At 54.4% G+C, this 13,800-nt stretch overlaps 5 protein-coding genes across 5 annotated transcripts; 2 read left to right on the top strand and 3 right to left on the bottom strand.

The window, feature by feature from the left end:
• Window positions 1-86: 86 nt before the first annotated feature.
• Window positions 87-1,044, bottom strand: CGCS363_v009467 (26S proteasome non-ATPase regulatory subunit 4-like protein; the record flags this gene model as incomplete). The annotated part of the gene is made up of 2 exons (XM_036641316.1): window positions 87-677; window positions 754-1,044. 2 exons carry the CDS (start codon window positions 1,042-1,044, stop codon window positions 87-89), a joined length of 882 nt encoding a protein of 293 aa, XP_036492952.1.
• Window positions 1,045-1,867: 823 nt separating this feature from the next.
• CGCS363_v009466 (uncharacterized protein) lies at window positions 1,868-3,047 on the top strand (the record flags this gene model as incomplete). Its single annotated transcript, XM_036641315.1, has 3 exons — window positions 1,868-2,054; window positions 2,111-2,369; window positions 2,426-3,047. The coding sequence occupies 3 exons, from the start codon at window positions 1,868-1,870 to the stop codon at window positions 3,045-3,047; spliced, it is 1,068 nt and encodes a 355-aa protein (XP_036492953.1).
• A 192-nt stretch (window positions 3,048-3,239) lies between these two features.
• TMA22 (Translation machinery-associated protein 22) lies at window positions 3,240-4,017 on the bottom strand (the record flags this gene model as incomplete). Its single annotated transcript, XM_036641314.1, has 4 exons — window positions 3,240-3,649; window positions 3,711-3,798; window positions 3,864-3,883; window positions 3,951-4,017. The coding sequence occupies 4 exons, from the start codon at window positions 4,015-4,017 to the stop codon at window positions 3,240-3,242; spliced, it is 585 nt and encodes a 194-aa protein (XP_036492954.1).
• Window positions 4,018-5,783: 1,766 nt separating this feature from the next.
• CGCS363_v009464 (uncharacterized protein) lies at window positions 5,784-8,486 on the top strand (the record flags this gene model as incomplete). Its single annotated transcript, XM_036641313.1, has 1 exon — window positions 5,784-8,486. One exon carries the CDS (start codon window positions 5,784-5,786, stop codon window positions 8,484-8,486), a length of 2,703 nt encoding a protein of 900 aa, XP_036492955.1.
• Window positions 8,487-9,073: 587 nt separating this feature from the next.
• RME1 (Zinc finger protein RME1) lies at window positions 9,074-12,757 on the bottom strand (the record flags this gene model as incomplete). The annotated part of the gene is made up of 5 exons (XM_036641312.1): window positions 9,074-11,469; window positions 11,520-11,643; window positions 11,698-12,338; window positions 12,405-12,500; window positions 12,565-12,757. 5 exons carry the CDS (start codon window positions 12,755-12,757, stop codon window positions 9,074-9,076), a joined length of 3,450 nt encoding a protein of 1,149 aa, XP_036492956.1.
• Between the last annotated feature and the right edge of the window lie 1,043 nt (window positions 12,758-13,800).

Genomic DNA, 13,800 nt, shown 5'->3' with positions numbered 1-13,800 from the left:
GCCTCTAGGACCAAGCCAATATTCTATTTTACACACTCATGGTGATGACGCAAACAAACCATCGATCAGGGAGGCTTCAGTTCCGATTACGAGGTATCCATCCTGTCATCGTCTTTCTTGTCGTTCTTCTTGCTCGACTCGCCTCCGTCCTTGTTGAGCAGGGGGGCATTCTCGCCTTCCTCCTTGATATCATCCAGCGATCCCTTGCCCGCCGCATCGGCCTCCTCGCGCGCCTTCTTCTCCTGTCTTGCCTTCTCGTCCTCCATACTCATACGCAGGGCGAGGGCAAGTTCCGGGTCCATAGCCGGATCGAAGTCGAACTCTCCAAAGTTGCCGCCTCCGCCGCTCTCCATACCACCGCTACCACTACCACCTGCGGCGTCACCCAGCAGGATAGGGCTAGAGATGAGCTGGTCGCTGAGCAACTTGCTGCTTGGGGGGATGACGACAAGGTGGGAACCTTCGCCACCCTTGACACTTTCATTGAATGCTTGCAGCTTCTTCTGGGTGTCGTCATCGTCGAGGTCACCGAAGAGCACGAAATCGACCGAGATGTTGCCCTTCTTCATCTTCTTCGCCAACTGCACCAACTTCTTCTCTTCCTCCTCGATAGGCGAGCAAACAAAGACGATTATCCGTTGCCTTTGGGACTTGTTCTGACGGTGCTTGAGGGCGAGCTGCAAGAGGCACGGAGGTTAGCGGGGAAAGGCCGGGTCAGAGCATTGAGAAGGTGAATCATTCAGAGGCACTTACACCAGCGACTTGGATGCCCGTTGCGAGGTGTGATGAGCCCTTGATCTTGGTCTTGGTGCGGTGCAAGCCGTCGAGGATCTTGCCCTGGTCTGTCGTGAGAGTGACCAACACCTCGGGTCCCTTGCCCCCCATGCTCATGAGGCCGACAGAGGATTCGGGGTTGCCGTTGGTGATTGTCTGAAAAATTACATTGACGGCGTCGGCTTGGGAATCGAATCTTGTGGGCTGGTAGTCCCCGTTGCGACTGCTTTCGCTGTTGTCAACGACGACCATCACCGCTTCCAGAACCATCTTGACGGTGGTGCGAAGAGCAAGCTATCAAATGAAGATGGTGTACGGAGGGATTTGAAGGATCAAGTCGTGGCGACCGACAGATTCGAGACGGTGGGAAAACTTGTGAAAAAGTGTTGTGGTGAATGTGTTGATGAATGGTGTAGCTTCGGATGGCTGAGGGCGAGCTTGGTGTAAGGTGGGCGGGTGGGAGAGCTCCTGCGTAAGGCAGTTCAGCCTGGCGATACTGGTTGCGTCCATGTACTGGGTACCTGGAAGGTGCAGCTGGCTTGCCTTTCTTACAAGTACCTGGCTCGAAACATAGCAACACTACCGACCTAGACACCAAGCACCCAGATTGGTCGTTAGTGCTGTCAAAACCCCGTTCACCCTCATGTGCGAAAGTCCTCTTCTACAGGGGCTTTCCCATCAATACCGCTGATCACCCCTCAAACTCTCGCCAACACTCGCACATTGAAATCCCAAATACATAGTGTAAGCCTTCGTTTATGCTATAGACAAATGAGCCCTTCATACATCACCTAACTACTTCTCAAAGTTGTTCGTCGCTGTCGGCAAGCATCGAAGGTGGGATCTACACAGGGTGACAATCACCAAAACAGGCCAGAATATCCCGGCACCACTAAGGGAGTCCCGTCCGGGTACGATTATGTAAGACGCTGTCTGTTGGGTTTGTTTACTTCCCGGAGCGCTAGCCACTCACAACACGGCTTCCGCCCCCGTCATCTTTAGCTCAGCATCCTCCACGCTTTCGTCGCGACCGGGCTGTTATCTCATCGCCTACGACCATCGCGCAAAACCTTCTCGCGCAAATACTAGCATTATGCCTCCCGCACGATCAAAGAAGAGATCCTCAGACGATATTGATCAGTCTACTACAATGCAAAAACAGACGATACCTACCAAAACGGGCACCCCCCCTATGTTGAGCAGCAGTCCAAGCAAGAGGCAGAGGCTTGGAATCACGCTGGAACAGAAGCAGGCGATTATTGACAACTTGCAACTGGAAAGTATGTTCAAGACTCCAATGACAAGTCAATAAGCGCGTGTTTAACGGCATAAACAGTCACGGATCGCGCCAGAAGACTACGCGCACAGTACAACCAGCAGGCCCAGACTCTGCGATCACGCATTCAGATGCGTGTCAATCGCGTACCCCGATCAATGCTGAAGATGACCATGGCCGACTTGGTAGCTAGAGCCGCCGAACAGCAAAAGCGTCTTGAAGCATCTTCGCGCCCACCTCCAGTGCCTGAGAAGGACTTCCCTCCACGGTCAAGTCCCCAGAAGCTCGCACTTCCAGCGCGATCCACAAAGCGATTGAGGTTGGTTTTTCATTCTTCGGCTGTGCTGATTGATGTGCGCTAAACCATGAAAACAGCGATGCCATGACAGGCGGAGATAAGGAGAATGAGCGGATCGTAAACCCCAAAAAGAAGCACCGGGCAGGCCCTGCCGCGACTGCTTTGAGCTCATCTCAGATTCTGTCGCCAACATCGTCCAATACTCGATCCCTGATCCGTGACCGACCTCTATCGTCTCCATCGAAATCTCATGTTGGCCGACCGCCGTCATCTCCAGTCAAGCAGCACAATAGTGCTCGTTCAGCACTGTCTAACATGGTAGAAAAGGCAAAAAAGACCAGCCGCCCAGCCGCACAGCGTGCGTTGGCATCCTCTACGAATAGCTCAAACGCATCGGCCCCTGTAAACGCGTCAGCTCCTGCGACTACACGAACCAAGCGGGCCAACACGACAACAGCGGCCAAAGCACCTTCTCGACCGGCGACGCGGACAGGCAAGCGATTGAGCGACTCCAGCGAGGGTAGCACGGGAACTGTTGTCAAAAAGACGGCGGCTGCGGCGCCCACCACTACGAAACGGACGGTCATGGGTGCAATCAGGAAGGGTGTTGGCGCCGCGACGACCAGAAAGCCAGCAGCCCCAAAGTCGGCACCAGCGTCCACAGCAGGGTCAACCAGGGTGTTGCGGAAGAGAGCATAGATGTCGACCCCCTAGATGATGGTTCGTCGGGTACCTTTTTTGTTTTACTTTGGCGTTGAAGATGTCTTCATGGCGTACCTGGCAGGAACAAAGGGCGTTGGGCTTGAGGGGGTTGCGTGGGAATAACGACTGTGAGAAATGACACTCAGGCATAGTCAATTGACATTGTACGCTCTCCGATGGTACGACGCATTACGAGCTCGACTTCTTCTTCTTATCCTCCACCAGTTCAATGTTGTCCTCGGGTATCTCCTTGTACTTCTCCAGCAGAAACTCCTCAATCTCGTCGCTGACGTCGCCCTGCACGACAATCTCCTCACCACCGCTCGGAGTTTTGGTTACGGAAGAGCCGGTAGCAAACTTCTTCCCAAACTCCTTGGCGACCTTTTTGTTCTCTAGTCCAAAATGTTCCAAGCCAGACACGGACGTGACGAACTTTCTCTTGTTGCGTTCAATTCTCTTGATCGTGACCGTACTCTTGGCGAGCTTATCGGCTTGCTTCGCCTCGGCGGCCTCGGCCTTGGCAGTTTTCTTTTGGGCGTCTTTAGCAGCTCGCTTCTGGGCGTCTACAGATAGGGATGCTGTTGCTGCCTCGAGGGCCTCTGTTATAATTCGTCGTAAGTATCGTATTATGTCGCTAGACTGGTGGTGTAGTATCTGTACCTGCAGACCAGATTCTCTGATACAGCTCGGGTTGGTTCTTTTGGAGCCACTCCTGGCACTTCTTCACGGTGCCTCCATATTCGCAGTACTATATTGGTCAATTGGGATGAGTACGTCGGACGCCCTAAGGGTTGCCATCGTTCTGAAGCGTACCTCGGGGGGGAGAGTGCAAACTAGACGTGGGGTAAAGCAGGTCAGAATTCGCGCCTCGAGTGACATTACAATGCGCCTGTTGCTTACCGCCGCAGTAGATTACGTGGCGACCTTGAGGCTCGCCTGAGGTCTCTGACTTGTCATTGTCGGCCATAACGCAAGAAAGGGCCGAAGCAGAGCAGGAAACGGAGATGTAGAGAAAGAAAGCGCTCGCGAAGTGAAGCACGGGGTCGAGGACGGAAGTAGACGCGTGCCTCTCAAGTCTCTTCCAAGGACGGCCGACTGCGGGGTTGATCGATGGCGGGGCATGCATGAACTGCCAGAGCAGACCACCTTGCGCTGATTACCTAAGTGACGTGGCTTGAACTCCAGCCATAGACCACGCTGAGTGGGGTAACCATCCCAACCGCCAAAGTCAACCTCTACGCTTGCCTAATGCCCTCGGTTGCGTCGAGCATCGGCTCCCATCCAGCTTCTCAGTCGTTGCCGCACGATCCTAGGCCGCCGTCTTTTGATTCCTCATACCACCAGGCCAACATCGTAGCTGAGCACGCTATGGCGAATGTACCACGCAGCATTTACATTGAAAAGATGTGTATGCTGCTGCCGACGCGAAAATCGAATACAGAAGTCAGGACCGAAAGTTCATCAAATTCTTGCATACCCAGTCTCAACTAAATCCATGCGCCAGTCAATAGTTTGTTCTCCGCAAGGCCAGCTTAGAGGCCCTTCGATTTATGGCTCGCGGTTGGCCGAGTGGCCTGCCTCCAATCCCCGTCGCATCTAAGCGCCGGGTTGATATCCAGCATCGTCATTGGCCGGTGACTCGACAGTCCGCATCTCCAGTGAGGATGGCTCCCACCTCCCGCCTCTTGAATTCGCGCGCGCCAGCCAGTCGCTGCTCACCCATCCCATGGTCGGCCTCTGTGATCCAAAATTAGACACGTCTTCGAGCTCACTGATTGGGTCGAAACATTGCTCGTGGCTCGATGCAGTAGCCCTTTCGGATGGAGATGGGCTCTCTCGTCTTCCCATCACCGCCTTCTCGCCCTCCCATGCGCCGGCAACACGTCCATTTCGGGTCACTGCAGCCTCTTCTAGCAGGTGTGCTGCATGCGATGCTACGCAGTAAACGCATTGCTTCGAAAATGCTGCGCTGTCCCTCCGTTGTGGTCGCATTTGGCCATGCCACTGCCCCATCATGCGCGTGTGCGTGGAAGCCAAGGCAGCGTGCTTCGCAGCCCACTCGTGCGGACACCATCTTCATTAGCCGCCTCCAGCAGTGAAGAGCAAGGTCTTTAACGAGACTATATCACTCGGCGATGGCCAACCGTGGGGCCTCCTATCCTTTCCTCCCCTTCTCTCATTACTTTCACCACCGCCCCATTGTTGTCACAAACTTAAGAGCTTCATTGACTGAAGCGGCCTGTCGTTATTTTCGTTGTTCTCTCTTCATTTCCAAAGCGGCGCAGGTCGTCAAACGATTGTCTGGTATTACCGAACGTCGCATTTTGCCTATATTTATACCGTTGCAGTACATCGACCCGCAAGTCTATATCAGGATATCTGACTGCATAAGGGAAGATGGCTGAAAGCGGTCAGTTACAACCATCAACATATAGACCTCCTTCACCTTCGCAGGCTCGAAGGGCAGGGAGGTCGCTTAATACTATAATGGAGGAGGAGACCGAGGAGACTGAGGTTCGTCAGTATGCCACCGACAACAGGGGACTTCGAGATCCGGCCTCAAAGCTCAATATTGAAGCCTGGCTGTCACCGCTGAGTGATCACTTTCCCACTCCACGAGGCTTCCACTTTCTCTCTGCACCCATCTTGCCGTCCTCGCCGTCAACGACCTCAAACGACGAGGGAAGCTCTCCATCTACAAACTCGAACCCCTGGAACAACCGAGCAAGCGTCATGACGGACGTCACAGAGTTCGACGATCTATATGATGTCAGTGATGAAGATATGCAACCCGCGCTTCGAAGAATGCCCTCGCGTAAGTCGTCAATTAGGAGACGCAATTCGATCCGCAACGAGGTCCCGAGGCAGTCCGCAGGCGGGGTTCGCAGGGCTTTACCTCCTCTCGTCATTCCTGCCGGTCGAAATGCATCCACCGAAGATTGGTCTGCGGGCCTCAAGAAAGCTCTCGCATCCCCAGTGCCGCCCACGCCGCCGACCCGAGTCGAGATGTCTCCTGCCGTGGTGTCTTTCATGCAGGCTCAGCAGTCGCAAGAGGTCCCCACCATCTCTGCACCGCCGTCACTAGATGGAAGTCTGAGCTCTGAACAACTAGCACACATGTCGGCGCCTCCGACTCCTGTCATCGGCAGTGAAGGTGGAGACAAGAATGAGGAAGATTGGTCTGGCGTTCGACTTCAACCTGGAGCCCTGGCGACACTACATGCCCTTTCTGGGGATAACGATAGCTTGCATGAGCACGAGGGTGAGCACACCGAACAAGTGATTGAGCTCCCACAAGAACCAGTATCCGAAATGCGCCAACAGCCTCTGAGAATCGTTACGAATCTCCGCCCGCGGCCACAACGCGTGGCTGCGCTCTCACCCAGCACCCATCGCCGGTCTCTCGCCGATCTCACCAAGCTCGACATTCCCTCTCCAGGGGGCTTTTTTTCCGGTCTTTCTCCACGAACCAGAACTACCTGGCACATGCCTTCCAGATCGCCTGAGGAGATGATGCCTCCCACATCCACCACGGCAGAGCAGTTCTACCGCTGCCCATGGAACATGAACGCCTCCATCCCCCCTCTGCCGATTGCACAGCCCAGGCTCATCGCCAATGAGAGCGATGAGTCTGTCGAGCAGTTCTACCGCAACTCTCTGCCCTCGCCCAATCTGATTGTTGAGCAGGTTGTGGAGGTCAGGAACGAGGTCCCTGACGAAGACGACATGCCCACCGCTAAGCCAATCGTCCCGACGATCTTCTCAACTACGTCGAACACATTGGCCGAGCCAGCTTCGCCGGAGCTTGATGATGCGCCAACTGAGATTGTCACCGTCTATGACCCGGAGTACGCCCGCAAGCAGCAAGAGGTTGCTCTCTCCAATCTCGACCGGACTGAGATGTGGCTCATGGCTCAGCGCGCATACCTAAAGCCAGTCGAAGTGGAAAGCGATGGGGAAGACAACAACACAAACCTCGATACCATACCTGAGGTTGTGGACGAAGACGCCGAGAACCTGCCAGAACCAGAAACCGTCACTCTTCCTATGAAGAAAACTGTTCGCTTTTCCGAGTTTGTGGCCAAGACCAACATCCCCTGCCGTCTGCCATCCAAGCTTCTGAGGCAGGAGTCCGCGTACTACCGTGCTTTCCAGGACTACGTCATCCGCTCCAGCAGACAAGACGTCTTCGTCCACCAACTTCCACGCTTTGAAGCACTGCAGGCTCAGCGTGTCTGCCTCCGGGAGTTTCACCGCAATCAACTTCTGGGCAAGTACCAACTCAGTGTCGTCCCCCAGTCAGCCAAGAAACGTCTCAGTGCCAACGTCGCCCGTGGCGATGACATTCTCATTGATGACCCCGAAAAGATCAAGCGTGAAAAGGAACACGAAGCCATGTCCCAGATGGCCATCTCTGCATGGCATGTTGCCGCCATCAGAATGTTGAACGGTGGGAAGCTGATCTCAGCTCCTGTTGCTAAGCGTCTCGCTCGCGTCTCGCGCATGGCGCCTGGTCGTGATGGTGTTGCCCGCGACAGAGCTCGAATTCTCGATCTTGGGGGACAGTCTACGTGTGACTGGGCATGGCACTGCGCGCTGCAATATCCCAACACCAAAATTTACACTGTCACAACAAAGACAATCCGCCAGCTTTCCAACTCCAACGTCCGAGGCCCCCCCAATCACCGCCAAGTGGCCGTCGAGAGGCTTACTCGCCTCCCCTTCAAAGACGACCAATTCGACCTCATCTCGGCGCGTGAGTTGCACAGCATCCTCAAGTTCGTTGGCGAGAATGGTGAAGACGAATGGGAGACGTGCCTGAAGGAGTGCCTGCGTGTCCTCAAGCCAGGTGGCTATCTTGAGTTTTCTGTCCTCGACTCGGACATTATGAATGCCGGCCCTCTGGGCTTGGCTAAGAGCGTCGAGTTTGGCTTCGACCTCAAAACGTTGGGCTACGATCCCAACCCTACCAAAATGTTTCTCGGGCGGCTCTCACGCGCAGGCTTCGACGAGGTCCGCCGGGCGTGGATGTGCCTGCCCGTAGGCGCGCGTCGCCCTTCACAGCAGCAGGGAAAGCCCCTTCCTTCGCTGCCCGCCCGGGATAGCCCGACGGGCCAGGAGGTGCGGACGGTGACGATGGAAGCCATGGTTACAGGCAGCACCGACGGAATTGCCAACGTGACGGGCATTGTTGGCGGTTGGAGCTGGGAGCGCTGGCTGCTGCGCTGCGAGATGGAAAAGGTCAGCGGTGAGCTGCGGCTTGCCGACATGGTGACGGAGGGCGCAGCAATGAGAGAGGCCGGCAAGAGTGTTGAGGGCGTCGCAGCCATTGTCGAAGAGGGCAGAAGCTGCGGTGCCGGGTGGAGGATGTTGAGCGGGTACGCGAGGAAGCCTAAATCCGGCACGGGGCTCATTTCTGTCGGCATTGCAGCATGATTGTTTGGGGCTCGGGGTCACCGCTGTCGAGTCTACGCAAAGAACATGTTTGTTCTTTACTCACTCTTTTCCTTATTTCTTATGTGCAAGGGGGGCGGGGAGGACCGAAGTGGAATCAACGAGACACGAAGAGACGGATTAACGTTAGTTTGGAGATGTGCGTACATACGGATGATATGGGTGTAATGCATGAAATCATGTGCCGGGAACCGGCTGCTTTCTCAGTAAAGATGGGGTCGGCGCAAAGCCAGCGCATGCAAATGAATGATGTTCAATGACACCAACTTGCACGCGCTTTCTGTGTGATTTATGTGCAATTTTGAACAAGATGGCTATAACCGAATACCAATGGCTCGGCAGGCTTTTGTGTGCGCTGCGAATCACTCACTCATCGACAGACCTCTTGAGAAACGGTAAAAATGGGTTTTCAATTCTTCAGGCCGTTTTGGCCCTTTGGTATCGTATCATTAGATGTTACGCTAAATCCAAAAGTACTGCAAAAACTAGGGGTATTTGGGAAACAACGATCCCAGCCTTTACACGACACATGAATAAAATCAACTGATCTACCCAAATCCCAACCGGCGCTATGGGTTGATATCCATCTTCTCGCCAGGAGGCGACATTGGTTTTACGTTTATGGTATCGCTGTCGCCCATCCTCTCTCTGTCCTCCATGCCAGACGATGTTGAGGGAAGCAGCGACGAGTCTCGGGGTGTCTTGGCCGACGAGGGTACAATAACGTTAAGAACGCAATCATCCAAATGCTCATAAAATTCCTGGGCTGTGCCGAAGAAGCCTTGGCAGATGGAACATTGAGCGCCATCGCCGCGAACATTGCCGGATCCACTAATGATTAGTTTCCGACTGTTGGGTGGTGTCTGTTCCACGTTATGGACGGATGTCAAGTGTCGTTTGAACACGTCGGCTCGGTTGAACGCTTTCTCGTACGCAGTACCCACTCCGGGACAAAAGGGGCATATCATGGTGCCCTTATAGTGTGTTAGGGCATGCCGATTCTTGTCATACTTCCGGGCGAAGCCCTTGATATGATATTCGCAAGTCTCTATCGGACATTTCTCCGGCCGCTCCTCCTGATGAGTAAGCATATGTGCTGCTAGATCCTTGAACACTCTTCCACAATCAGGATGAGGACATCGCGTTCGATTGTCGAGAGTCTTTGTTGAAGGACTACTCAGTTGCGAGGATACCATGGGCTCTGCCGGTGCGATCAGCATCGGAACAGACGGCGGAGCTGCTGCTATCATAGCAGGGCCAAAGTTCGGGGAGCGGATTGGCGGGGGCGGGGGCGGCGCCTGTGTAAAGTATTCCGGCGGCGGTTTGTAGTCCCCCTCTTCACCTCCACTGGACTCGTCGTTGTCTTGGATGTCGACGGATTGCCGCACTTCTCGCATCCAGTCCTTCAAAATGGTCATAGGCGGCCAGTCACCGCTGGCCTTTCCACCTCTGTGCGGATTGAAATGAGCTCTGCGAAGATGCGCTGCCGCGTTATAATAAGCGCCGTAACGCTTTTGCGTGACGCAAGCCTTACACTTCGACAAAGGAACCACTGGCTGAGGCAAAGCCGAGCTGTAACTGTCTGGCTCGGTACACACCCAGCGCTTTACCAGGGCAGCATGCTTCGCGTCGGTGTGTCTTCGTAGCTCATGCTCACCGCGGAATCCCTCCGGGTACTCGTTACATTTGATGCAATAGACTCGACGCAGTGGCGGTCGTTGATATGTTGGACGTCCTCTTCCGCCTGCGACTGGTGACTCCAAGGGCCTCATGGGTCCACGAGGAAATGTTGGGCTCTCCCCAACTGTATGTCGACGGCCCAAAGGGTCCATTGCCTGTGGAGATGTCATGTAATCCAGCCCTCCTCCGGCAAATAAGTCTCTTTCCGGGAGTGGGGCCGGGTTCGGGATCCAGGGGTCGCCTAGCGCTCGGGGATCGTGCATCGGTCGCCTTGGTTCGTCTCCGGGCTTAACCATTGGCGGCAGTACAAGAGAACTGGCTCTTGCAGGAATCCTTTGCCTGAGAAATCCATTAAAGACGGCCGTGCCTACCGTATCGCCGTCTCCAAGGTGCATCAAGAAATCCGCGGAAGACGAAAATCCGTGCTGCGCCCACAGATCTTTGCGTACAACCATCAACAGGGCCTCCACCACCATTCTGTCGCGCTCATCCATGCTGTAAGATTGCTCGTCCAAAAGCATCGGCCCCGAGCCGACAAAGATGGTAACTAGAAGCTTGTAGACACTGTGCATTGCTTGTGCGCCGGAACTTCCTCTCCACGTAGTTGGCGTTTGCACTGCAAGACGCCTAGGCAGAAAGGACGTCATGTCAATGAAGATCGTTCGTACAACGCTGAATATACATAGAGATATGAAAGTTGCGAGCCACGTCTTTGCGTCTTGAGGGCCTTTCCTCATCGTTACACCTTCGAACGCTTGGAGGAACTGTGCCATACAGTTGTAGAGCAAGCGATAGTGTGCGTCGTGGTCGATCTCGTCCGCAAACAAAGCTCGATGAGGCGGCCCGCCTTCTATACGGATGGATGGTTCGGGTTGCTGGAGATCCCAGAAAATGACTTCCCGCAACAGGAGTTTTGCTCGGTACAAAACCGGGAACGCTGCCTCTTCCATCTCTCTTGTCGCTGCAATCAAGCCGCTGGTTTTAAGGAGGTGGAGAAAGTTGTACGATGTTCCACCTCCATTCCAGCTTGCCGTCAGAACGCTCAAGATCGGCGGTGGACGCTCAATTGCTTCTCGAGAGTAGTTGGAAAGGGTAGGATTTGTCAGTGGTAGACTGGCAAGCTCTTCTGTCCACCAAAAGCCGTCGTCGAAGTCCAGATTTGCTTTTACGGCGTGGAGTATGTCAGGAGGTATTCGATAGCTATTTTCGAGGTGTTCGTTCATGCTCCTCCTCTGCGCAAGTGGAGACGTTATCGGAGTTTGGGTTTGCCTGGGTGACACGGGAGCTACGGGGCGTTAAGTTCAGCTGCAGGATTTTGGCATGCAAACAACTGACCTGAAAGCATTATGTCGGAAAAGGCCTCCAATGGCCCACGATGACAGCCAATAACTCGCCAAAACTCGCTGCTCGGACTCATTGGTTGATCGGTACAATAGTAGCAAGGCTCACTGGAATCGCACTGTCAACCGTCAGTAAACTTCCACCCGGCGTCTCCAGGGCCTCGTGTTCTTACTGGCTCTTTCGTCACCATGCAGCGCAAACAAGGCCCGGAGTCCTGGAGTAGCCTGAGCTCACCAATGGACTGCAACCGAGATTGTCCCACCCTGCTGCGCTTCAGAGGTGGAAGTAAAGGGTCGACTTCGGAATCCACAGAACCTCTTCCAGGCCCTGAGGGATCGCTGATAAGCGAGTAGGACTGTAAGGTATCGCGACGGTCTCTCGGCTGACCCGCAGTCGTCAGGGATGTTAGTTGTGCACCGCTTGAGGGATTTGGCAGTTGTAAAGGGAGTAGTTGTTTGCTAGCCTCGGGTCCCCAAGGTCTCGTCGTCGAGTATTCGGGAAAAGGAATGGGCGGGGTGTTGCCAACAGACATGCCTGAGTCCCTATGGACATGAATGTTGTGTTCTCGCGCGTGGGCATCTCGATCCTCTTTGTTGTAGAAGCCGTATATGTAATGTATGCAGCGCTCATCCCAGCATTTGTAAGACGGAGCTCGCGATGATGGTGACAAACTATCCCTCATCCTCCAACCGCGAACGACTGGGTCATAATTTGCCAGATTGCGATCGAACCAGGCCGCATAGCCTGCGGGTGCCTCATCGTACAGCGACCGCCTGAGCGCCTCCATCATACTTGGGTCTGAGAGATCGTGGCCTGCGAAAAAAATTAGGCATTTGACAGAAAAGGGTACTTAGGGGATGCACTCAAGCAGACACCTACCCTGCTCCAAGCAAGCAGTCTCAATGCATTCGCATCGATACTGCAAAGATCTTGCCTCTTCCAACTCGGAGACGACTGGTATACTGCTCGAAATTTCTAATGAAATTTGTTTAATATTCGGTCCGTTCAGGTCCATAAAGGCTTGGGGAATGGAACTTACGGTGATGATCGGAGTATGTCTGCAACACGCGTAGCTTATGGCGGAGCATGTCAAGCTCCAGCCTGACATTTGGGCCATACTTGGCGGGCAACAAGGCGGCAAGTCTTGCTTGAATCTCTGCTTGCTGATCAAGAAGCTGCCGGATGGCAGTATCGACGGCCGGGTCGGGGAGATTGTGAGGATCGGCCGCCATTCCTCCCGGGCCTCGAAGGCGTCCTCCTCCAGCCGACGACGAAGACACTACGTAAGTGCTCGATGTCAAGGCAGGACAGGGCTGACTGGCAGTTAGAAATTACAGCAGTGCAAGAAACTCTCAGTCTCGCTGGCGTCGGAAGAAATGGCTGGATTACACGTCGCCGCGCTTTGCGTGATTGCATCAACTGGCAGCTTTGGACACAGATTTCATGGTCTCGCTTCAGCCGTTGCTGGATGTGCAGGCACTGCGAACAGGATTTGCGTCCTAAGTCGGGGAGGCTTGCGGCTGCGAGCTGGTCGAAGGTCGTGGTGTCTTTGCTGCTGTGGCTGTGGCTGTTGGTGTTGCTGCTGCTGTTGTTGACTTTGTACGAGGTCAAAATGGCCAGAACAGCAGATGGTCGGGTTCATGGCTTGTCCATAAAGCCCACCACGCCCGCGGCTCGAAATTCTTGCTTGCTTGTTCCCAGTACGCGCAGATCCCTTTCTCGGGCAGATGAATGATTTGCCTTTTGGGTCTGTCCAGTCCAGAATTTGCCTCCCTCTCGCCGGGGGTTGTTGCTCAGGGTTAAGGGAAGTGAGGTGAAGTGTGTAGGTATGGATGCTGGAGGGGTCGAAAACGAAACCACACAGCAATAATACCGGCGCTTGCTGGGTAGGGCAAGGGGGTCGGAACCGAATCGGACCAGGCCCGGTTTCCAGGTCCCCTAGTTCCCGGTGTTCAATCGTCAGTTGAGAAAGTGCGTCGGCGTTGGCGAGTGAGGTAGGGTAAGGCAAGGCAAGGCAAGGTACGAATGATATGCGGTCTCCGGTCTTGTTTCCGATTCAAGCTTTGTCCTCCACAGTGCTCTCTGTTATCGGGACGCTTTCTATCATCAAGACGAAGGTTGGATGCAGCACAGTCAAGTCATGACAGGAAGAGAGGAAGAAGAAATTTTGTGAAATTAAATAAGACCCGAAATTCGCTCCAGCGATGTGGTGGTTCGCCGTGGTTGCATTGAATAGCAGGACCGCACCGCACCCGATGAACACTCTGCTGGGCTC

The sequence above is a fragment of the Colletotrichum siamense genome, assembly GCF_013390195.1.
Source record: "Colletotrichum siamense strain Cg363 chromosome Unknown KSG_Cg363_contig06, whole genome shotgun sequence".
NCBI lineage: Eukaryota > Fungi > Ascomycota > Sordariomycetes > Glomerellales > Glomerellaceae > Colletotrichum > Colletotrichum siamense.
This window is presented reverse-complemented; position numbering and strand designations above follow the sequence as displayed.